The sequence below is a fragment of the Phalacrocorax carbo genome, chromosome 4, assembly GCF_963921805.1.
Source record: "Phalacrocorax carbo chromosome 4, bPhaCar2.1, whole genome shotgun sequence".
Taxonomy (NCBI): Eukaryota; Metazoa; Chordata; class Aves; order Suliformes; family Phalacrocoracidae; genus Phalacrocorax; species Phalacrocorax carbo.
Genome location: NC_087516.1, coordinates 7,077,586 through 7,101,484, shown reverse-complemented (window position 1 = coordinate 7,101,484; position 23,899 = coordinate 7,077,586). Strand labels below are relative to the sequence as shown.

The window sequence follows — 23,899 nt, the reverse complement described above, 5'->3', positions numbered from 1 at the left end:
CAACCCTGGCACTTAATTTGCTGTATGAGCTGCAAATAAGGTGGACACTGGAAAAGCAGCACTGTTCTCACATCTGATTTAACTAAATTAAATTTTGCACCATTAGGGGATCTAAAACATTCATTAACATTAGGTTGCAGCCCCTGGAAATCGACTGACTGGCAGAAACAGGGGATTCAGAGCAGATGAATGAGGCTGAATTTCCTCCAGAAAGGTTTATCAAGTATCTCTAGATTCAGCTGGGGCTGCACCATTCAGATGCTCAAAACACCAGTGGATGTAACAGTTCGGCTTTGCGTTTTTTCAGCTTTAAGACCTAAAAATTCATGTGGCAGAGAGGCATCACCGTAGTGAGCTTTTCTGGTTTAAAATACAGTTCTGGAAGTACACTAGCACACACTCATTAATTCCAATTTGATGTTAAACTACAAACAATAGAGTAATGAAGACTTTGTGATGTAGCATTCCAGAAGTCTTGATAAACAAACTAACTATGAGGGGACACCTCTCCAAAGTACCCACTAAATATCCACTGCCCTTCCATGTCTTCAATTTTCATAGGGTACAAAAGCCTCAACATTGTTACTTATCTGGGTACAAAAAAAGACTGGAAATATGTGTGAGCAAAGTATTGGGATCTCACATGGGCTTGGGAGAACAGGTACTACCACGAGAGAGCCTACACCAAGTGCTTTAGGTGCCCCAGGAAAGCTGTGAGCCCAACCCTCCATTCAGTGGCTGTGGCAGTCTCATCCCTTGATTTCTGCATCCTTCTTGTAACTGCCCAAGCTAGAGGGAGAGCAACCGACCTCTATATTGCCATGACAATGACACTTACTTGCGAGTACCTTTTAAAAACCAGCTTGGTCTTCTCATCTTCATGTGCAGCCACCTTACACCATTGCACAGGAGGTGAACAATCACTTTTCAGCTTCACAGAGTTATTGTCACTCAGCATTGCTGTAAAAAAAAGAAAAAAATTATCATGATTTTTTCTGAATGGAAAATATTTCAGAGGACATCCAGTAACTGTTAACTTACTCTGTTTCCCAGACAAGACTGTGATTCTTGGTTATCGTGTCAGGAATACTGAATCACCCCGACCTCCCTGTGATCAAGAATACACTCATTTCACATGCACCACCAGGACATGATTCTAAAAATATGTACATATTTGCCATGTAAAGGTCTTCGCATTCTTCATAAGTCTGAGGTCTAATAATTGCAAAGACACCAGTTACTGTCAAACACTATTGTTTGATCTTAGTCAAACACCATTTTGTTTGAGCAATGAGACTCCGGACAGGAAAAACATGTTAGAACACAGTGTGCTCAGGGTATTCAGGATCCCCAAATCAAAGCGTCCAAGTACTATGCTACCCTGATCCTATCCTTAAAACCAGAGCCCACTTCTCAAATCAACTCCCTGCTTTCCCTGAGGTTAAGCAAACCTGTCTCATCATCAATCTGAATCTACTGCTGACTTCTTCAGAAGCCCCAACAATGTGGTCAGCAACTTCAACAGCAAACACCAAAGGGGGTGTGCAGGAAATTCGGCCTGGCACACAGCAGGACACGGGGGCTGCCAGCACAAGGGCCATTCCTGTGCACAGCAGCAGGTCCCCTCCAACAAAAACTGTGAACCCAGCAGAAGCACAGAGTGCTCCCTCACAGACAGCCAAGTCACTGATAGTCAGCTAACGAGAAGCCATCTTGCTGTTTACTGTGTGTAAGCTCCCATGAGTTTCCATCAGCATGCTTCAATCCTGATTCTGGAAAGAAAAATACTGTGTGACACATCAACTTCTCTCAGTCTGCTGCCATTAACCCAAGATGTGAGCAAACAAGGAAATGCCATGCACAGCCTACCCATATGAGCTGCTGGTTTTGCCCTGAAAGGAGAAGGGATACAGGCAGGGGTTTTTGCTGCCTTACCAACTCCCCAGCGCTGCACTCCCTTTGATCAGCCAACCATGGAAGGGCGCAGCCTGGTCCTCCACAATAGAGGATTTCAGCCTTCCTTGTTCCCTTTGATCTCGGTGCTGAACCCTCTCTACTCTCCACTGCAAAGATGTTTGCACTCTTCTGTTCTCTTGCCAAGAGCTCTATCATAAGAACTTTTTAAAAAAGCAGGGCTTTTATCTAGGGATGATCTTCCACATTCTCTTGTGTGCTCTGCCTCCTTTTACTTTATGTGCTGATATGACCCATCTGAACTAGCCTGTACTGCCACTTTAAAACACTGTTTGTTTGGACAAACAACTGATGTTCTTAAACACCAGGACAAAGGAGCTGATGAGACAGAAGCACCCCCTCCAGATCTCAAATCCAGCCCACTGAAATTTCAGGAATATCTAATTCAGTATATGACTCAAAGTCAGTCATGCACAGTCATGCATCATTTCTCAGTTGTGCATGGTGGAAGGTCAACAGCCACAAACCGTTGTGAGACAGAACAAGGAGATAAGATCAACACCAGCATCGTAAGTCCTTTGAAGTGCAAACAGTTAAGTGATACTTTCTAGAGTCACGTGCTAGTGGTCATAACCCACAAAACAGACCACTGCGGGGGGAGGGGGGGGAAGCCTACTGCTTTTTTGCCAGCAGAAAACTTCACTTAACCAAGGTACCTATGTTTGAGGTATTATGATACTACCAAGAACCTCAAATTACACACCTAGCTGTAGTGATTAATTGCACAGACTCTCCGAGCTGTCACACCCATTTGTAGGCCTTTGTCACAAAGCAGCAATACCTTAAACACCACGTTTTAGGAGATCTGAAAACACTGCACAAACCAAAGTCAGTACCATTACACCTGTTTTGGAACAGGCTAAACCAAAACCCAAGGTCCCCCAGGATGCTAGCAGTTAAGCTGGAAATCAAATCCAGCTCTAGTCTCCCACACAGTGTGTCAGGACACCAGCAGCAGGTAACAGTGAACCTATCAAGCCTTACAAGCTCATCCTCTTCTCAGAGCAACACTTTATCTTTACTAGCTGCATCTATACCACTGAAAATCAGCACTGAGGAACAAAACTGGGTGCTGACACCACCACCCCAGGCATCCACATTACGCATCCCTTTTCCTCTCAGCTAAGATTTGCAGGAAATCAGTCAAGTCCTCACAGGTAAAGGCCTAGCGTGCATCAGGAAAAATTTGTTACAAGGACCATACCCTAGTGCCAGTTACAGATCACCAAGCTGAGCTGCTCTGTCTTGGGATGTCCGGTGCTGATCCAGCAGGACTTGCACAGTCACCTTATATTCCAGGTGTGACACACGTCCTTCCTGCCAACACTACACAGGCAAGACAGCTAAGCACCCCTGCCCTGGTTTTGGCTGGGATAGAGTTAATTTTCTTCCCAGTAGCTGGTACAGTGCTATTTTCTGGATTTAGTGTGAGAATAATGTGATAACACACTGATATGTTAGTTAGTATAAGCAATGCTTAGCAACAAGTCAAGGACTTTTCCATTTCCTCATACTCTGCCACTGAGGAGGTACAGAAGCTGGGAGGGGACACAGCCAGGACAGCTGACCCCAACTGACCTAGGGATGTCCCACACCATGTGACATCATGCTCAGCATACAAAGCTGGGGGAAGAAAGAAGGGGGGATGTTCGGAGTGATGGCATTTGTCTTCCCCAGTCACCATAACGTGTGATAGATCCCTGCTTTCCTGGAGATTGCTGAGCCCCTGCCTGCCCGTGGGCAGCAGTGAATGAAACCCTTGGTTTGCTTTGCTCACATGCACAGCTTTTGCTCTACCCATTAAACTGCCTTGATCTCAACCCAGGAGTTTTCTAACTTTTACTCTTCCAATACTCTCCCCCATCCCACTAGGAGGGGAGCGAGCAAGCGGCTCTATGGCTCTTCATTGCTGCCTGTGGTTAAACCACGACAACCCCTCATTGCTACCAGGGACCCGGTACCTTCATACCAACACATCTTGGAGACGACAGGTATCCACAGAGATCACATTGCTAGTGCACACAGGGAGCAGCCCCTGCTCATGGAGCCTGCCAGCACAGTCACACAAAACCAACGGCATTAGAAAACACTGCAAAGCTGCATGAATGAGGCCAGTACACCATGTGGAAACTCCAGGATTGCTCAGCGTACTACATAGGGCACCAACAGACAGATCACCTCAGAGGAGACCGGCTCAGACCAGCACAAACAAAGGGCACTCAGCACTGTTTGCCAAATGGAAGGGGATCACTCACTGGCATGGATGACTTCCTGCATGGATGTGATTACTGAACACTGCATATGGCTAAGTTACAACACACAACAGGCAAAACATCTGTCAGTCCCACATATCTCCGCACACACGGCTGGGCAGAAGTATAAATTTGAACACACCACCCACCGACCCAATGCCGCCAGAGGCTGGTGCATGGTAGGGGATGAGATACACCCACTCCACGCCGTGTTCTTTGGCACAGGCGTCTATGAGGTTGTTTTAGGAAGGAGTCCTGTTGTCTGACTCAATTCTCTCTGGGGTGCCGTGTCGCCATAGCTCTTGTTATTCCAGGCCCAGGATAGTGTTCCAAGCAGTGGCATGGGGCACGGGATATGTTTCCAGCCAGCCGGTCGTTGCTTCCACCATTGTAAGCATGTAGTGCTTGCCTTGGCGGGTTTGTGGGAGTGTGATACAGTCAATCTGCCAGGACTCCCCATATTTATATTTCAGCCATCTTCCCCCATAGCACAGAGGCTTTACCAGCTTCACTTGCTTGATTGTGGCCCACGTTTCATATTCATGGATAGCCTGCGCAATAGCGTCCATGGTCAAGTCCACCCCTCGATCACGAGCCCACCTGTATGTTGCATCTCTCCCTTGACGCCTGAGGTGTCATGGGCCCACCGAGCTAGAAATAGTTCACCCTTACGTTGCCAGTCCAGATCCACCTGAACCACTTCAATCTTGGCAGCCTGATCTCCCTGTCGGTTGTTCTGATGTTCTTCAGGGGCCCAACTCTTGGGGACGTGAGCATCCACGTGATGTACTTTCACAACCAGGTTCTCTACCTGGGCAGCAATATCTTGCCACAACGTGGTGGCCCAGATGGGTTTGCCTCTGCGCTGCCGGTTGCTCTGCTTCCACTGCTGCAGCCAGCCCCACAGGGCGTTTGCCACCATCCAGGAGTCAGTATAAAGGTAGAGCACTGGCCGCTTCTCCTGTTCAGCAACGTCTAAGGCCACCTGGATGGCCTTTACCTCTACAAACTGGCTCAATTCACCTTCTCCTTCAGCAGTTTCTGTGACTCGTCATATAGGACTCCATACAGCAGCCTTCCATCTCCGGTGCTTTCCCACCAGGCGACAGGACCCGTCAGTGAACAGCGCATATTGCTTCTCATTTTCTGGCAGTTTGTTATACAGTGGGGCTTCTTCAGCACGTGTCTCCTCCTCCTCTGGTGATATTCCAAAGCCTTTGCCTTCTGGCTAGTCCATGATCACTTCCAAGATTCCTGAGTGACTGGGGTTTCCTACTCCAGCCCACTGGGTGATCAGTGCAGCCCATTTACTCCGTGTAGCATCAGTTGCGTGGTGTGTCGAGAGGACCTTTCCGTTGAACATCCAGCCCAGCACTGGCAGTCGGGGTGCCTGGAGGAGCTGTGCTTCAGTACCAACCACTTCTGAAAGCAGATTGAACCCCTTCCTATGCTGCCAATATCTCTTTTTCAGTTGGAGTATAGTGGGCTTCGGACCCTCTGTATCCCCGACTCCAACCCTAGAGGTCGACCTTGGGTCTCCCCTGGCGCTTTCTGCCAGAGGCTCCAGGTAGGGCCACTCTCCCTCGGTGCGGTGTAGAGCACGGTCTTTACATCTTGTCCTGCCCAGACTGGCCCAAGGGCTACTGCATGAACTACCTCCTGTTTAATTGTTGTTGCTCAGGGCCCCAGTCAGTGAATGAGCTCATGGATGGGAATGGGGGAGTCTCGGTTGGTGCAATATTGCCGCCGGTGCACTGTTGCGGTGGCGATCGGCACCTGTTGTTCTTTGACCCTCAGCAGCCCCACAACAGGATGGTCCTTCGAGAGGCCGGGCAAGGTAGGCAACTGTTTAATTTCCTCTGTCTCCAAGGCAGCTACACCAAAAGCCCACCGGTACCCTTTTGGGTCCTTGAAGTACCCTCCCCTGAGGTAGTCTATGCCAAGGATGCACGGAGCCTCTGGGCCAGTCGCAATGGGGTGCTTTTGCCACTCGTTCCCAGTTAGGCTCACTTTGGCCTCCAGTAGAGTTAGCTCTTGGGATCCCCCTGTCACTCCAGCAACACTGATGGGTTCTGGCCCTGTAGAGCTTGATGGCATTAGGGTGCACTGTGCACTGGTGTCCGCTAGAGCCTTATACTCCTGTGGGTGGGATGTGCCAGGCCATCGGATCCACACAGCCCAGTAAACCTGGTTGGCCCTTTCCTCCACTGGGCTGGAGGCAGGACCTCTCTAGTCTTGATCATGGCATTCACAACTCACTTCCTGTAAATGTGAATCAAGAATCCCTCTATTAAGTTCAGAAATAAAATCAGTACTTCTACTCCTTTGTCTGGAGACTTGCTCACTGGGAACTCTAGCAGCAGCTCTCCTGGAAGAACCTCCCTGAGTGATTGTTCTTCCTTGCAGTTCACGCACCCGTGCCTCTAGAATCGAGGTAGGCTTGCCATCCCACCACCTCATGTCCTCTCATGCAGGTAGAACCATAGGGCGGCCCATGTTTTGTATCCCCTCCTTTGAGCCAGAGGACGCTTATTCCTAACAGCTGATACACTACACTGTAGAGGTGGGGAGCAGAACATATCTTCTTTGAGTTGCTGGACCTCTCAGGATAGTTTCTCCACAGCAGAGACAAGGGAGGAAGAGATATTTCCTTCATAATCCCAGAGTCTATCAATCACCTCTTCCACTGCTGGTGCCTCATTATCTCTCCAGGACATTACTGCCAATGAGTTTGCATATGAGGATGGTAAGCTCTGTACAAACTTCCACCACATAGGTCGTGTGCACTGGGCTTCATCTGGATCTTTGGATGACTGTTGATTGTCCAGGTCACCATAAATCACCTGAAGCACAGCTAATACCCTTAGATACTGCATGCCTTTCTCCATGGTTGTCTATTTTCCTAGGCGATATGTAACATCTTTGAAGGGAAACCTTTCCTTCACTCTGGACAGAAGTCGCCTCCAGAGGCTGAGGGCTTGTGTCCCTTTTCCAATTGTTTTGTCAATGCCCCCTTCCCCAGAAAGGGATCCCAGTTGTTTGGCTTCCTTCCCCTCTGATTCCATGGTACTGGCCCCATTATCCCAGCATCGGAGCAGCCAGGTGGCAATTTGCTCACCTAGACAACGGCCAAAATCTTTTCACATATCTTATGACTCACTCAAGGGCAGGGATCAGGTAGTCTCTGTTTCATTTATAACTTCTTCCGCCTCTTCTTATCATGATGGCCCTGATTATTCATCATCCGCTTCTAAACGGGTTGACTTCTGCTTCCAAGATTTCATCTTGTGTATGGGGGCGACCGATACTGGCATGGGTTGATTCTCATTCAGCTCCAGTGCCTGTCATGAGGTTTGAGTAGCCACAGTACTTGTCCTGAGGGTTTGCGTGGCAGCAGTGCCTGTCATTGGGGTTGGAGTGACCACACTGCCCGTCACTTTGTCCTTCAATCCAGAGACCTTCTCTTCCCCTTGGAAGCACTGAATACTGTTGAACAGGGCTTGGTACACACGGGCCAGGCCCCAGCACGTTGCAGTTATCTGTGTCTCTCTGGAGTTCCCAGCGTAACAACGTACTTTCTCCAAATATTCTACTAGTTTTTCAGGATTCTGCAGTTGTTCAGGGGTAAAGCTCCAAAACACTGGAGGTGCCCACTGCCCTAGGTATTTGCCCATGCTATCCCACATGCCCTGCCACTCGTAACTATCAAGCCTTGCGGCAGATCTCTGAGTGATATTCTTAAGTTGCTTTCTAACCTTAATCAAAACTGAAACAACATGCCCAAAAACTAACAATAAGTATATCTTAACTACCCAAGGATGTTCAAGATACAAAAGAGTTGTTGCAATAAAGGTGGAGACATCGTAGAAGAAAGTAGCAAAGATACCATTCTGTATTCTTTCCATATAAAATCTCTCAGAGGAGTAGGTATAATTGCCAATTGCCTCAACAAGGTGGGATCCAAAGTACAGTAACGGTTCCAGCAAAAACCCCAAATACCAGATAAAGCTGAAAACCAGTGTTTGCATAACAAACCTCTTAGGCAGAACATCACTAATCACGGCAGAACACAGCAGACTAAACAAACCCACACCAACCTTTATCACTAACTGCAAAAACAAGAACATGGTGCTGTGACCAGCAACAGTTATTACTTCAAACCCTCTGAGCCCAAGTTGGGCGCCAAAAGAGACTGCTGTGGTTTAGCCGGCAACTCAGCCCCACACAGCTGCTCGCTCGCTCCACCGCCGCAGGATGGGGGAGAGAATCAGAAGGGTTAAAGCACATGGGTTGAGATAAGAACAGTTTAATAATTAACAACAGCAGCAACAAAAATTCAATGGAAAGGAAAACAACGAGAGAAGCACAAAACCCAGAGGCAGGGGGAATGAACAACTAAAACAAACTGCACCTGACACAGCCGCTCACCGCTCACTGCCCACCAACCCAATGCTGCCAGTCCCTGAGCCACAACCGCTGCCGGCACGCCAGCTGGCCCAGTTAATATACTGGTCATGGTGTCACATGGTATGGAATGAACATCCCATTGGCCAGCTGGGGTCAGCTGTCTTGGCTGTGGCCCCGCCCCTCCTGGCCTCTTGCCCACATGGCAGAGCATGGGAAGCTGGGAAGGTCCCTGACTCCTACAGGTGCTACAGTGAAGAGAATTAATTCTTTCTCAGCCAAAACCAGCACAAAGACTGCTCAATATATATAAAACTTTTTATTGCCTAATGGCACTAACATACTGCTGGAATCATTCTGCAGCATGGAACGACACAACCAATCTCCTCTGCTCTATAAATTACCAAAGAAGAGTGCTCTGCAAACAGCATGCTTTTAATAATTTCCAAGGGTGAGAATTTCCTACTACAGAATTGTATGCAGAGATCCTACAACAGATGCACTTTTCATGAGGCTTTTCAAAACAAAGAAAAGGGAAGACTGCAAGAGATCTGAACGATGGAGAAGGAACTGAAGAGGTAGAAAGCAATGAAGACAGAAGGGGATTAATGAAGAATACAAGACTGCAATAAACGAGTGCTATCAGAAAGTCTTCCTCCGTCTGAGGGAAGTCATCTCCAAACAGTTGCTTCAGTCATCCTGGATGTGCAAAAAGGAACAGGAAAACACAAAGAATTTAATTACCTCAGAACATCCTTTCTGAGTCCACCTCTCAGTACTTAGTATGCTCCATGCTTTTGTTTAATTTGTTTACATAACTGAAATAATGTCAGTTTTCAATTCATTTGCAACAGTATTTCAGGCTGACTTTTGTTAGTTCTGTTTACTTCAGATGAATCCTTTCTTGATCAAGTCTATATATATGACACATCGATAGACAGACTGATCAAGTCAAAATACACCTGTGCAGCAGAGCACTTTTTGAAAATTACTCAGGGTTTGATCCTACACTCTTACCTAAATCAATAAGCACCTTTCACTGGCTGGAATGGTGTAAGAGTGCTCAAAAGATCAAGGCCAGCAGTAACAAGCACCTGAGAGCCAGCCCTTCCCACAGGCTTCCTAAGCTTCAAAAGAAAAAAATAATCTATAAGTTTACAAAGAGAACAATGGCAGTTAAGAAACCAAGCACCAAAGACAAGCTATGCCTATATCATCCAGATTTTGTTGTTGTTGCATTCAAACACCACTGCCAAACACCACTACACCCTTTCAGAAAGGGGCAGTGCTACAGCTGTTTTGGAAGCCATAAATGCAAATGTCTCAATTTACATACAAAAGATGTCTCAGTAGTAGTGCTCTATTACAATCACATTTTGCATTGACATTTCCATAGCTACTCATTGTGGTGTAATTACTGAGGACTCAAGGGACTTAAATTTGCTTTTCATCTACTGAACTTAAGCGATCTGCGTAAAGCTGCTGCAAAAGCTAAATTGTCCATCAGTAGGAACACACTCCAAAGCTTTTTGTGGTGTTATTCTTTTAACCATAATTTACTTTTGTCTCATTGTTATTCTTAAGCAGACAACATTTCCTCACTTGGAATATTTCAGAAGCAATTAATTTAAGTCTTCAGGATGTCTTTTTATGTGGGAATGCTAAAAACTAAAAAGCAGCATGTGTTGAGCTGTACATGACCCACTGCCACACCCTGAAAAACTGCGTTTGGTTATGTACCACATCTGATTTTACCCAAAGACAAGGACTCTTACCCCCATCATTTGAGTGTCAACAGCATTACCAAGCACAGAGGCAGGACCAGACCAGCCTGCCTATGAGTGCAGAATGAGGCATATGCCCACCTCCCTCACCATCCTCTCATTAAGCCCCCAGAACCATAACCCCACGCAGGGGATGTTTCCACCTACCCCCTTCGCCCTACCAGTTCAAGCACATTCTTGTCTCCGCACATACCGAGGTCCAGTTAACAGCCACCATGGCTGAGCCCAGCATTTTACATGGGCAGTTACCATTCCAAAATAACTGCCTGTGCAGGCAAGGACCAGAGCCACTGAGGAAGCACCAGCACAGACACTTACTGTCAGTCAGTAACTCTTCATGTCGAGGCTTATCCCCCTATCTACTCAAGTACATGGGCACAAGATAACAGCACATGGGCTGTTATCTGCAACCCACAACTTTACAGGCTCTTACCAAAGCCTGTGGGAAAGCTACCATAGGCAGGCCACCGACAAAAACCCAGCAGGACAAGAGGCATCTTCTGTCCTACAGTTGTAGAGCATCTAGCACTACATGATCTTGGACTACACCTGAAGTTCCTAGGAGCTGAAAAATCTTTAACAACTTTCCTTCTCACAGTACCACCAGAAGCAGTAGAAACAGACAGCCTTATGAGTCATCTGCAACACAGTCCATCTTGCTGCACAATGCAGCCTTTGAAGTTCATGCAGCAAGATCAAGAAGGTTGCAGTGTAAAACCCACAGCAGCTGAAAATGGAAAGTCACATGTGTATAAAAGGAATTGCTAATCAAAAGCAACAAAGCTTGAGCAGGCAGTGAAACAGAAGGTAAAATATAATGCAAAAACACCTAAAAAGACCTGCTCATTTCATGTCCCTTTCTATAAATCAGGTACACAAATTACTTATGGAACATACTTTCAAAAACAGTAAATGATAAAATGAAAGTTACTTAGTTTTGAGCTACATTTGTGTTTTTTTTAAAAAAAGGTGAAGTTAAAATCAGAGAAGGTGTTTTCACAACTTGAGCAAGATACTCTGCATTGAGATGTGCACATCATCAGTGATTAGTTCTGGAGAACTTCCTGTTCCCAGACTTGTTAAAACAACAAAAAGACCCACAGACATACTGCAACACTTTATGCAAGAAGTTAGAAGAGTACATTTAAGAAAACTTAAACCAATTACAGATTGTTTCCTGGGACACATCTGGGGAAAACAGATGAGACAAAGTGTCAACTTGTCATGGTTTAACCCCAGCCAGGAACTAAGCCCCACACAGCCACTCACTCACTTCCCCCCCAGTGGGATGGGGGAGAGAATTGGATGAGTAAAAATGGGCAAAAGACAAAAAATACAACTTATGGGTTGAGATAAGAACAGTTTAATAATTCAAATGAAATACAAAAATAACAACAATAATAATATACAAAGCAAATGATGCAGATGCAATTGCTCATCACCCACCGGCTGATGCCCAGCCCGTCCCCGAGCAGCGATCGCTGTGCCCTGGCCAGCTCCCCCCCAGCTCTATATGCTGAGCATGATGTCACATGGTATGGAATATCCCTTTGGGCAGTTGGGGTCAGCTGTCCTGGCTGTGCCCCCTCCTGGCTCCTTGTGCACCTCCTCACTGGCAGAGCATGGGAAGCTGAAAGGTCCTTGGCTTAGTATAAGCACTGCTTCGCAACAACTAAAACACCAGTGTGTTATCACAATATTCCCATACTAAATCCAAAACAGAGCCCCATACCAGCTACTGGGAAGAAAATTAGCTTTATCCCAGCCAAAACCAGGACACAACTACAACACCAATGTCTGTGATTACTTGCGAGAGCTGTGCCCATAAAAATATTACACATTTTAATCTATCCTTGTTATCGACCAAATGCATGAGATGTTAATTTTCATAAGGGCTTTCAAGACTGATAATATTTGAATAGAAGGCTGTTAATTTATCTAACAACATGAAAAATGGTTTGGTAAAATTTATAGTTAAGATTAATTTTGTTTGCTTCTGCAGTACTGAAACCCACAGAGATCAAACGTAAGTGCTGAGATGTAAAAAAAGAAACAAAAGGTTAATTAGTAGTTTTTGTGGGGTTTTGTGCTTTTTGTTTTTAAACAGATGTAAAAAATTGTTTAAGAGCCATCTGCTAAGCAGAGCCTCTCACTTGAAGAAACCTGAGAATATGAAAAATGTAACTTATCTTCTGTTAAGAAAGTAATTAAAAAACATGATTCAGAAATCAGTATAAAACTCTCCCAGTTGCCTCCCACATCCTCTAAACCTGTTCAACTCTCTCTAATGAGTAAAACAGTCTTGACTTGGGAATTTTTAAGTAATACGATTTATTGCCAATTAATACAACTTCTGATCACCAATTCTAATATTGATAAAAAGAAGGCAACCAATTTAACCCATGAGTAAACACCTTTGCTTCCCCCTTCACAGGCTAAACTTAAGGCAAACACTTCTCTATCTCCCCTCCTTGTCTCAATTTCCCTTATTTTTGCTACAGGTTACACGGAGCCCACCCCAACACCTCTGGGGAGGCGACACGCAGTGCAGGAGCTTGGGGTCACATGCATAACAGTTTCTGTCTGCAGCTCCTCTGTGATTCTCAGTGGGTTTCCTCTGGTGCTCTCTGCTTCTTACCAGCTTACCTCCTCTGGCACAGGCAGTCCTCAAGTCCCCCAGGGGTATACCTCCCCCAGGACTCTCCCTCCCAAGCCTCCTAATCAACATATAATACCTTCATATCCTTCCTACGCTTTCAAACTTCATCATCCCTTCATTAGAAACAACAAACCATTATGAAATTATTTTTGCAAATAATCTCTACCCTATTTAAAAAAATCATAATAAACTATTTTTAATATTTGTTTTAAATTAAGAGTGGACCAAGCCCTGTCCCAGTAATATTCACAGTGAAAAATGATAACACAAAGAATAAAAAAGCTAAAGCTGGAGATAGTTAGTTGTGCAACCTATTATACAGAGAGGACTGCGCAGTTGCAAAAGCTGTACAGTAAAACCACTACAACTGCAATGGATTGAAGGTATTTTTCTTCATCCAAAACACAGAGTCTGTCTTAAATACAAAACCAAAAAGGAAAGCTACTCAGGCCTACACAGCCACCCTATGGTTGCATCTGCGTGACCACAGAGGGGACACGAGGAAGTGGGATTGAAAATCTACAACAGCCTTAGAGGCACAGGTACGTAAGCTGCAACAAAACCCAACTGAAAAAGGGGGTTCTTCCAGGAAGATTGTTGATTGAGTTCCCAGTGAACAGGTCCCAAGACAGAGTAGAAGGTCTGACCTTACTTCCAATCTTAATAAATGCACTCCTGATTCACATTTTTAAGAAGTGAGTAATGAATAGTATGACCATGATCGGGACTAGAAGGGCCCTGCCTCCAGCCCAGTGGAGGAAAGGGCCAACCAGGTTTACTGGGCTGTGTGGATCCGATGGCCTGGCACATCCCACCCACAGGAGTATAAGGCTCTAGCGGACACCAGTGCACAGTGCACCCTAATGCCATCAAGCTCTACAGGGCCAGAACCCATCAGTGTTGCTGGAGTGACAGGGGGATCCCAAGAGCTAACTCTACTGGAGGCCAAAGTGAGCCTAACTGGGAACGAGTGGCAAAAGCACCCCATTGCGACTGGCCCAGAGGCTCCGTGCATCCTTGGCATAGACTACCGCAGGGGAGGGTACTTCAAGGACCCAAAAGGGTACCGGTGGGCTTTTGGTGTAGCTGCCTTGGAGACAGAGGAAATTAAACAGTTGCCTACCTTGCCCGGCCTCTCGAAGGACCATCCTGTTGTGGGGCTGCTGAGGGTCAAAGAACAACAGGTGCCGATCGCCACCGCACCAGTGCACCGGCGGCAATATTGCACCAACCGAGACTCCCCGATTCCCATCCATGAGCTCATTCACTGACTGGGGCCCTGAGCAACAACAATTAAACAGGAGGTAGTTCATGCAGTAGCCCTTGGGCCAGTCTGGGCAGGACAAGATGTAAAGACCGTGCTCTACACCGCACCGAGGGAGAGTGGCCCTACCTGGAGCCTCTGGCAGAAAGCGCCAGGGGAGACCCAAGGTCGACCTCTAGGGTTGGAGTCAGGGATACAGAGGGTCCGAAGCCCACTATACTCCAACTGAAAAAGAGATATTGGCAGCATAGGAAGGGGTTCAATCTGCTTTCAGAAGTGGTTGGTACTGAAGCACAGCTCCTCCAGGCACCCCGACTGCCAGTGCTGGGCTGGATGTTCAACGGAAAGGTCCTCTCGACACACCACGCAACTGATGCTACACGGAGTAAATGGGCTGCACTGATCACCCAGTGGGCTGGAGTAGGAAACCCCAGTCACTCAGGAATCTTGGAAGTGATCATGGACTAGCCAGAAGGCAAAGGCTTTGGAATATCACCAGAGGAGGAGGAGACACGTGCTGAAGAAGCCCCACTGTATAACAAACTGCCAGAAAATGAGAAGCAATATGCGCTGTTCACTGACGGGTCCTGTCGCCTGGTGGGAAAGCACCGGAGATGGAAGGCTGCTGTATGGAGTCCTATATGACGAGTCACAGAAACTGCTGAAGGAGAAGGTGAATTGAGCCAGTTCGTAGAGGTAAAGGCCATCCAGGTGGCCTTAGACGTTGCTGAACAGGAGAAGTGGCCAGTGCTCTACCTCTATACTGACTCCTGGATGGTGGCAAACGCCCTGTGGGGCTGGCTGCAGCAGTGGAAGCAGAGCAACCGGCAGCGCAGAGGCAAACCCATCTGGGCCACCACGTTGTGGCAAGATATTGCTGCCCAGGTAGAGAACCTGGTTGTGAAAGTACATCACGTGGATGCTCACGTCCCCAAGAGTTGGGCCCCTGAAGAACATCAGAACAACCGACAGGGAGATCAGGCTGCCAAGATTGAAGTGGTTCAGGTGGATCTGGACTGGCAACGTAAGGGTGAACTATTTCTAGCTCGGTGGGCCCATGACACCTCAGGCGTCAAGGGAGAGATGCAACATACAGGTGGGCTCGTGATCGAGGGGTGGACTTGACCATGGACGCTATTGCGCAGGCTATCCACGAATATGAAACATGGGCCACAATCAAGCAAGTGAAGCTGGTAAAGCCTCTGTGCTATGGGGGAAGATGGCTGAAATATAAATATGGGGAGTCCTGGCAGATTGACTGTATCACACTCCCACAAACCCGCCAAGGCAAGCACTACATGCTTACAATGGTGGAAGCAACGACTGGCTGGCTGGAAACGTATCCCATGCCACTGCTTGGAACACTATCCTGGGCCTGGAATAACAAGAGCTATGGCGACAAGGCACCCCAGAGAGAATTGAGTCAGACAACAGGACTCCTTTCCAAAACAACCTCATAGATGCCTGTGCCAAAGAACACGGCGTGGAGTGGGTGTATCTCATCCCCTACCATGTACCAGCCTCTGGAAAATCAAACAGTACAACGGGCTGCTAAAGACTACACTGAAAGCAATGGGGGGTGAAACATTTAAACACTGGGATACACATTTATTAAAGGCCACCTGGTTAGACAACACTACGGGATCTGCCAATCGAGCTGCCCCTGCCCAATCAGAACTCTTACATACTGTAAAGGGTGATAAAGTCGCTGTAGGGCACATTAAAAATCTGCTGGGGAAGACAGCCTGCAATACTCATGCCACAGGCAAAGGCAAACCCATCTGTGGGACTGCTTTTGCTTGAGGATCCAGGTGCACTCAGCGGGTTATGTGAAACGTTGGGGAAGCCCAATGTGTATATCAAGGGGATTTGAGTTTGGGTGAAAACAGCCAGCGAACTGAATTGTATGATGTTAATTGCTATATAATACTGTGTGTCATCACTACTATATGCCATATCAATGATATTACAGTAAGGATCACCCAGATTAATGAATAATGAACTTTGATGAAACTGATTAAAATGCGGGTTCTGGTTCCATCACTGCTGCTTCAGCATGCAATGATCCAACACCACACACCATTTCTCCTGCCCGGAAAGACTGTTATGACAGATGGAGTGCAAAGGCATGGACTAAATCAACCCAGCAGATATTTTAGAGGAATGACCCATAGACTAATGATACCTGTGTGTACATAGCAAAAGACAGGAAAAGTGGTGGTGATTAATTGGTATGTACTGGGAAGTACAGGACCTAGGCATGATGTAGATGGTATAGAATAAGGGGTGGATACTGTCCTGATTTCAGCTGGGATAGAGTTAGTTCTCTTCCCAGTGGCTGGTAGAGTGCTGCGTTTTGGATTTAGCATGAGAATAACATGATAACACACTGGTGTTTTAGTGTAAGCCCTGCTTAGCAAAAACTAAGCCAAGGACCTTTCAGCTTCCCATGCTCTGCCAGTGAGGAGGTGCACAAGGAGCCAGGAGGGGGCACAGCCAGGACAGCTGACCCCAACTGCCCAAAGGGATATTCCATATAGCATATAGAGCTGGGGGGAGCTGGCCGTGGGGCTGCTCGGGGACGGGCTGGGCATCAGCCGGCGGGTGATGAGCAATTGCATCTGCATCACTTGCTTTGTATATTATCATCATCATCATATTTTTTCCTTATTTCAATTATTAAACTGTTCTTATCTCAACCCATGAGTCTTCTCACTTTTACTCATCCAATTCTCTCCCCCATCCCACTGGGGGGGGAAGTGAGTGAGCGGCTGTGTGGGGCTTAGTTCCTGGCTGGGGTTAAACCATGACAGAAAGCCAACTGAAAAGCTGCCCAGATGTTGAAACTGGATTTCAAGCCTACACAAGGAAAGTAAAAAGCCTTTATCTGAATGGGCCCATTTGCCCACAGTGACAAAATACTCAGGAAAAATGGGGAAAGAAGAGGAATAGACAAGTTATACCAAAGGAACCGTTTCTGATTGGGAAATCTCTTTGTATAACACAACGAACATTGAAAAACCTTCTTTAAGACTCTCATTCGATGGACATGACAAAAATTCCTTAAAACCACAAGCATCATGAAAAATTCCAGAGATATTAAAGATCTGAGGCAGACTTATCAGGGACACTCGAGGCATGAGACACTCATGTTACGATCTGTAGCAATGTACTAACTGTTGGATATTTGTCTTACTTCAGATAATCCTCTGATCATCATCCTACCACCTCCTAGCAGAAACGGTCACAAAGCATGACAAGCCAGCAGCCTAGGTGCTATTGCAGATTAAAGATTGACAGCTTCTCACCAGAGGAAAAATTGGAACTAAAGTTAAAAATTAGAGACTTCTGTCAATTATTTCTTCTGTTGCGACTATATAAACCCTACAGTAAACCTGGTACTTTTAGATATTTGATAAACTTTCTTTGAATATTATCTCCTTAGCACCTACTACTATTGAAAGAAAAAAAGCATTTACCAGATGTGCCTTTTCTGAGGAACAGTAGAGTCCGTTGTTTTGGTTAATTTAATAAAGTCAATAGAAAGAATACATTCTTGATGGCAGAAAGAAGTTTAACCTATAATATGGTTATAAGCACCTACAACAGGACATTGATTACAGTAGCATATAATGTGTCTTACAAAATGAACTTTGACTGGTAAGGCTTTTTAATCAGACAATAAAAAGTAAAAACCAATGTCATCTGTACAATCTGCAATTCATTTGGTCAAGATCTGTCTCCTCAGAAAATGAGAACGTAATACTGAATCCTGCACTTGTGGACACAATTAGCCAAAAGCGAAATGAGAAGTAAATGAAAATTTCAGAGCAGTTGACAGGCACTCTTCAAGGGCACAAAGAGGATCACAGGTGAAAATTATTTTGCCTGGATCCATGAATACCAGCAAGAAGCAACAGTACCTTATAGGCATCAGCATTTTTCCCTCCTTGTCTTTGATGCTTTACTTGCATTTTCTTCTAATTGTTTAATGGCTCAGTCCTTCATCCTCTTTGCAACATCAATCACCAACTAACTCATTAAATCATTAATAACCTTACGTTATTGCGGCTATTTGCCCAGGCTTTTCCTTTAGGAAGGATACATATAGCTAGGCTATTAACTTGCTCTTAACTTTGGGTCATCCAGATTGAACACAAAAAATTTATTCCAGCTCAAGTTCAGTCCAATTAGCAGCTTAGAGATATTCAGGGTGTGACACCATCCCTTCCAGCAGCATTCACAGGAAGCTTTTTGGATATTAATAGTGTCTGCTAAAATAACGTTATAGACAAAGAACTCTTAGTGGGGATCTGAATGGCAGTTCAATGTTCATAACAGGGATCACCCTCTTGATTTCACTTTTGCCTTGGCACCCTCTTCTCTAGTCAAGCTTTCCAAGCTTTTCTAAGCTTTTATGTGAAACCTCTTTAGGGGGCTCTAAAGTGAGGAACAGCAAAAATCCACAATGCCTAAACAAGAAATATCAACAAGATGTGCGTCAACCCTTAAGAGGACAGATGACATCTTGCAACAGATGAAAACAGTATCTGAATTTGGAATTTTTCTGACTGCCACATGAGCCACAGAAAGTCAGTGTTCCAGCCAAGCAGGAAGAAACAGGTGAGTTAAAGCGCTGCTGTTGTGAACAGTGTGATATTTAAAAGATTTATTTCTTGCAGAGGAAGCTTTTGAGTGCCCCCCCCCCCCTTTTAAATGGGAAAACTGGGATTTCTCTTATGTTACTTCTCTAAGAAACAGTGGCCTGCCTGCTCAGGGTGCTCAGAACTTGAGGTCAGCCACTCCTCCTGGCATCTGCTGAAGGCAGCAAACACACAGAGAGAATTAATTGCAGCATAACAGCAGGCAGCTGCTACTCAGAAACCCCCTCCTATGCACATCTCACATGCTCCTTTCCACAGCACATCTCCTCCCCAGGCCCACAGACCCAGCATACATGAAAGAACTGCTCTGCTCCAGTACTTTGCGGAACAGCCACACCAGCCAGGAGGGAAAAAAAAAAAAAAAAAGAGCGCACCATGTATCAGCACATCACCCAACACCAGCTGGGTGGGTTCACCTAGCACAAGTGGAAGGTATTTCTGAGCCCCTGCAAGGAAGCCAAAACAAATTAGGTCTTTCCCCTTGCATGGGAAGTTTGAGGAATAAATCTTCCCTAGAAGAATGGCCAGAAAAGACAGGACATAGAGTTAATCTTTACTGGGCTAAGGAAACATGCCAGCAGACTTACACAGCCAAGATGTTTCATATTACATCTGAACTATGCAGCAGAAAAGCACTGAACAAGTGGTAATTATGGAACAATGTTAATAGTACAGCAGCATTTTTACCACCGTATCATTTAACACACCAAGAGATCATGGTAAAAATCACACTTGAGCATACAGAAGCAAAACAGGAGACGCCAAAAGCCTCCCATGATGAAAAGGCTTAAAAGGAAATTGCAATATAGTAAAGATCATTGCTGGGACCAATTTTAGTGCTTACTGTCTGAATCATTGAATGTCCTGAGTTGGGAGGGACCCACAAAGATCATCAAGTCCAACTCCTGTCCCTGCACAGGACAGCCCCAAATTCACACCATATCTCTGAGGGCATTGTCCAAGTGCTTCTTGAATAGTGTCAGGCTTGGCACCGTGACTGCCTCCCTGGGGAGCCTGTTCCAGTGCTCCATCACCCTCTGGGGGAAGAACCTCTTCCTAATATCCAGCCTAACCCTCCCCTGGCACATCCTCCTGCCATTCCCTGAATTCAATACTTCAGGACATAACAGGTTGCAGAGAGCTGGTGGGATGGGTGAAGGAAGAGCTGCTCCCAAGGCAAACAGAGCTCAGCTCGTCTAGCTTCGCAAGACAGGTTAAGAGTCTCTCTTTACATACACCAAACACATGAACACCAAATCCAGAAGCAAACAATTCAAACAAAAGGACAATGTTAAGGCACAGGGAAAAAAGTAGTCATAAATATATATATGGACTACAATCAAAAGATTCCTGAACAGCAAAGGAATAGCCTTTCCATGGCTTCCCAAGGCAGTAACAGAAAATAACAGCCTACACAAGTCTTAAGAAGCCCTTAGTAATTTCTGAATGGCCTTATGGGAGACAGCTGCCTGCAGCTGAGGAGACTCCTCCATGATCCAGAAGTCCTATGTCCAAATTACCATTGTGCGGTTTTGAAGGACTGGATGCACTCACTGCACTTGCTTGAATCTGCTGTGTTTAAATTTCCTTCAGACTCACTTGTAATTTGAAAATCACTCCATGACAAGTTTGAAGCATTGGCTGGGTCTTGTTCAGTAAGCTAGCATTTATCAGAACTCAAGACCTACTTAAGTTTTCAAGGCTCTCTTATCTAAACAAAATCACCCACCCTCCAAGCAGCCCAACTCTGCAGCAATCTTAGCATATTCTGCATCTGTCGCCTAAACAGATGGATGCAAAGCAAGCAAACTTAAACATTTTTAGCCCCTTTTCCTCAGTGAAAGGAAGTTTCTGCTATCCCACTTTGTCCTCCTGCATCCTGCCCCTAACTGCCTGACAATCATGTGGCCAATTTAATCAAACTCTGCGGAAGGGAGGATGCTAAATCCCAAGAAGGTCCAGGAAACCAGAAGCAGGATGAGCCTGTTTCTCACCAGCCCTTAGGAAGTGGCCAACACACCAAAGCACTTGCATGTGCTAACTCTCCAGGTGCATTTTGACCTTTCAATGAGATTCCCAGTGTTTGCTGCCTCTTGTCCGGCTAGCAGAGAGCTTGGAAGACAGCTCAAGGTTTCCTGCTGCATGATCTAGACGGGAGATAGTAACCTCGCTGCAGCAAAACAGATGGCATAACATGGTTTGCAGGAAAACCACGCACCAGTTCTGAACTGCATCTGTCCAGTCCTGTCATAAACTACGTTTAAAAACATGTAACCACTTTAGATGCATAATGAGCATGATCTCAACAAGTTTTCTTTAGAAAAGTAAGAAATATGCATCTATCTTTACCCTTTTTCTCGGAATGAGACAAAGCCAGCCATTTACCACAGGAAAGCCATTTACCTCCAGTAATTTTATGAACGTTTCCCATTCATTTCCATAACTAAAGAGAGGTGCAAAATAAACACTTCTCCTCCATTAGCCTTTTATTTTGATCTTATCTACTGAAATAGGGAAAAAAAAAAACCACCAGCTCAGCACAACTCTTTTTTCTGAGTAGTGCTGAAGAAGATAAAAAAGGTTTTGGCAGCAACAGCAGAAGTAATTTCTGGTTTGCATTTTCATCACTCCTGAGGAGGAAAAGAAAATAACCCAAAGAAAGGCCATTGCAACCCGCAGATGAGCGGAAACCTATCGGTTTTATTTCAGAAGAACAATTCGAAGCAGCCCCAGCTACACTCCCCCCAGGAGAGGCCCAAGACAGACCTGCCTTCCAGCAGATCGCCCATCTGCTGGAGAGCTCGCAGCCGCCACCTTACCGCCCGGAGACCTCCCGGGCCCCGCGTCTCCTCACCTTCCCCGGGAGACACCTCGAAGCACCGGCGCTGGCGGGCGCATCCCGGACACCTCAGCCCCACACCGCAGCGGGTGGGCGCCGCGGCCTGGCCCGGGTGACCCCGGCGGCCTCCGGTCAGTATCTCCAGGACTCGTCGCCCCCTCAAAACACACCCCCACAAATGTTGGTGCTTTCACGCCTCAGCTGCGCCTCAGACCCTCTTCGGCAGCCACAGAGGCTCCCGGGGTGCTCCTGAGCGCAAAGCCCCCTCAGCACCGCCGCGCCCCCATCAGCTCCCCGCACCCGCAGGCCCCGCGCCGCCGCACCGGCCTCCCCGACACCCCCACCTCCAGACGGGGGGGGTGGGGGGGGCGGCGGGGACGGGGCGGGGGGCGCCGCGGCACGTGGCGCAGCGCAGCCAATGGGGGCCGAGCGCGGCTCCGCAGCGGGGCGGGGGGGAGCGGGGCCTGCGCCGGCCGGGGCCGCGGGGGGGCAGCGCCGAGCCGGCGGCTGGAGGCCACCTCCTACCCGCCTACCGGCCTTTTGTCGTGTTATTTCACGAAATAAACATTTTCCCCACCTTTCTTTCCTCAAAAAATCCTGATTTGGGGGTTACACACACACGCAGCGAAAGGGCCGTGCGGGTGGACCTGCGCCCCCCATTCCCTCAGCCCGGCCGCCCCCGTTCCGCCACCTCATTCCTCCTTGCCTGCACAGCACCTTCACCCTCTCCCTGTGGAAAATCGCGGTCGCTCCCAAAATCACAGCATTTTAGCTGCTGTTATCGTGCCTTACGCTCCCAGGAGCTCGGGTGCATGAGGGTTTTCAGGCCTCTCCGCAGCTGTCTTAGGAAACTTGTTCTGACAAAGCTCGCCACCACAATAAGCATGAAAAAATGTCCGATTCAGTAGTGGACTTGCATAAATAGCCGCTTGACTTGCAAGAGAGGAGAAATGACCCTGTAGACCTGCCTGACCAAGGGTGTAGAAGTCACATGTTGAATCACCAAAAAGAAAAAAGAGCTGAAAAACCACTGGAGCAGAGCTAGAAAGCGTGGGTGCTGGCTGTGGGAGAGAGCTGATGAGGCAAGAAAACAGGTTAAGTCATTACAGATTGTGCTAGCGAGGAATTTCCTTTTTTTTTTTTAATATCTGGCTTATTGCTATGGCACCTAAAAATTGGTTCCTAACCTAGGTGATTGCTGCGAAACAGAAACTGCTAATATATGAGCGCTGGTAATACAGCACATAACGCACCACAGTGGCCATGTCAGAGGAGCTGCAGGGACACACTTGCTCTTAGGCAAGGTGGGGAAACACTGGCCCTGCGTTGTCATTCACAGTTAAAAAGGGGTGATGTGGTAGAGGTCTGCATCACTTTCCTATGAGAAGAACTGCTACACAAGATCTGAAAACAACCATGTTTTTTAGACGGATATATTCCTTTATTGCAAGGGATGGATGAGCTCATTTCCTGAAGCAGGATGGTTTAGATGCTTTTTAAACAATATAAATGCAGGTGTGATTTTTATCCATAAATTGGTCTTTTCTTCATGTTTCTTGCTAAACAATGTCTCCTAGTCTCTACAACAGATTATATATTGCTTTTGTGTAATGTTGGCTGTTTGGTGGTTTGATTTATAGTCAGGGCAGATCCTTGACCACTTTTTATACAATTCAAGAGAAAATACGTAAATGACAGAAAAATATTTCCTTCTCCATTTTTCAGCCATTGGCGTAACCAAGGACATATTTTTTTAGGATTAGCTCTTAACTCTGGTCCTCCATAATTGCAAGCAACCGTTCATTGGTTTGGACTTTCAGATGAAGCCTGAAGATGCAAATAAAGACCTCAACTGTACAGCCAGGCGTGCACAAGGGTATCACAGGGTCTGTCACATTGGGCTTTGGCTGGGAAACAACCAGGCTTTGCAAGCAGCCTTGAGAAGAGCTGCTGCAACAAAGGTGCATTATATTAGTGTCTTTTAAAAAATGCAGGAGTGATCTCAGTGGATCAGAAATAAAATCTTAATAAATCTGAGAAAAAAACATCATTGGAAGAG

General features: G+C 46.5%; 1 protein-coding gene across 7 annotated transcripts in view; it reads right to left on the bottom strand.

Moving 5' to 3' along the window:
* ST3GAL5 (ST3 beta-galactoside alpha-2,3-sialyltransferase 5) overlaps window positions 1–22,197 on the bottom strand; it is a 34,120-nt gene extending 11,923 nt beyond the window's left edge. Inside the window, exons 1-2 of one of the 7 annotated variants that reach the window (XM_064448923.1) lie at window positions 21,856–22,197; window positions 849–960 (exon numbers count right to left, since the gene is read on the bottom strand). In XM_064448923.1, coding sequence (XP_064304993.1) covers window positions 849–958 — 110 coding nt within the window. In that variant the 5' untranslated portion in view covers window positions 959–960; window positions 21,856–22,197. Of the gene's footprint in view, window positions 1–838; window positions 961–8,380; window positions 8,475–8,637; window positions 8,728–21,855 lie in introns of those variants that run through there. The other 6 variants (XM_064448924.1, XM_064448917.1, XM_064448925.1 and 3 more) reach the window with 6 other exon arrangements.
* Between the last annotated feature and the right edge of the window lie 1,702 nt (window positions 22,198–23,899).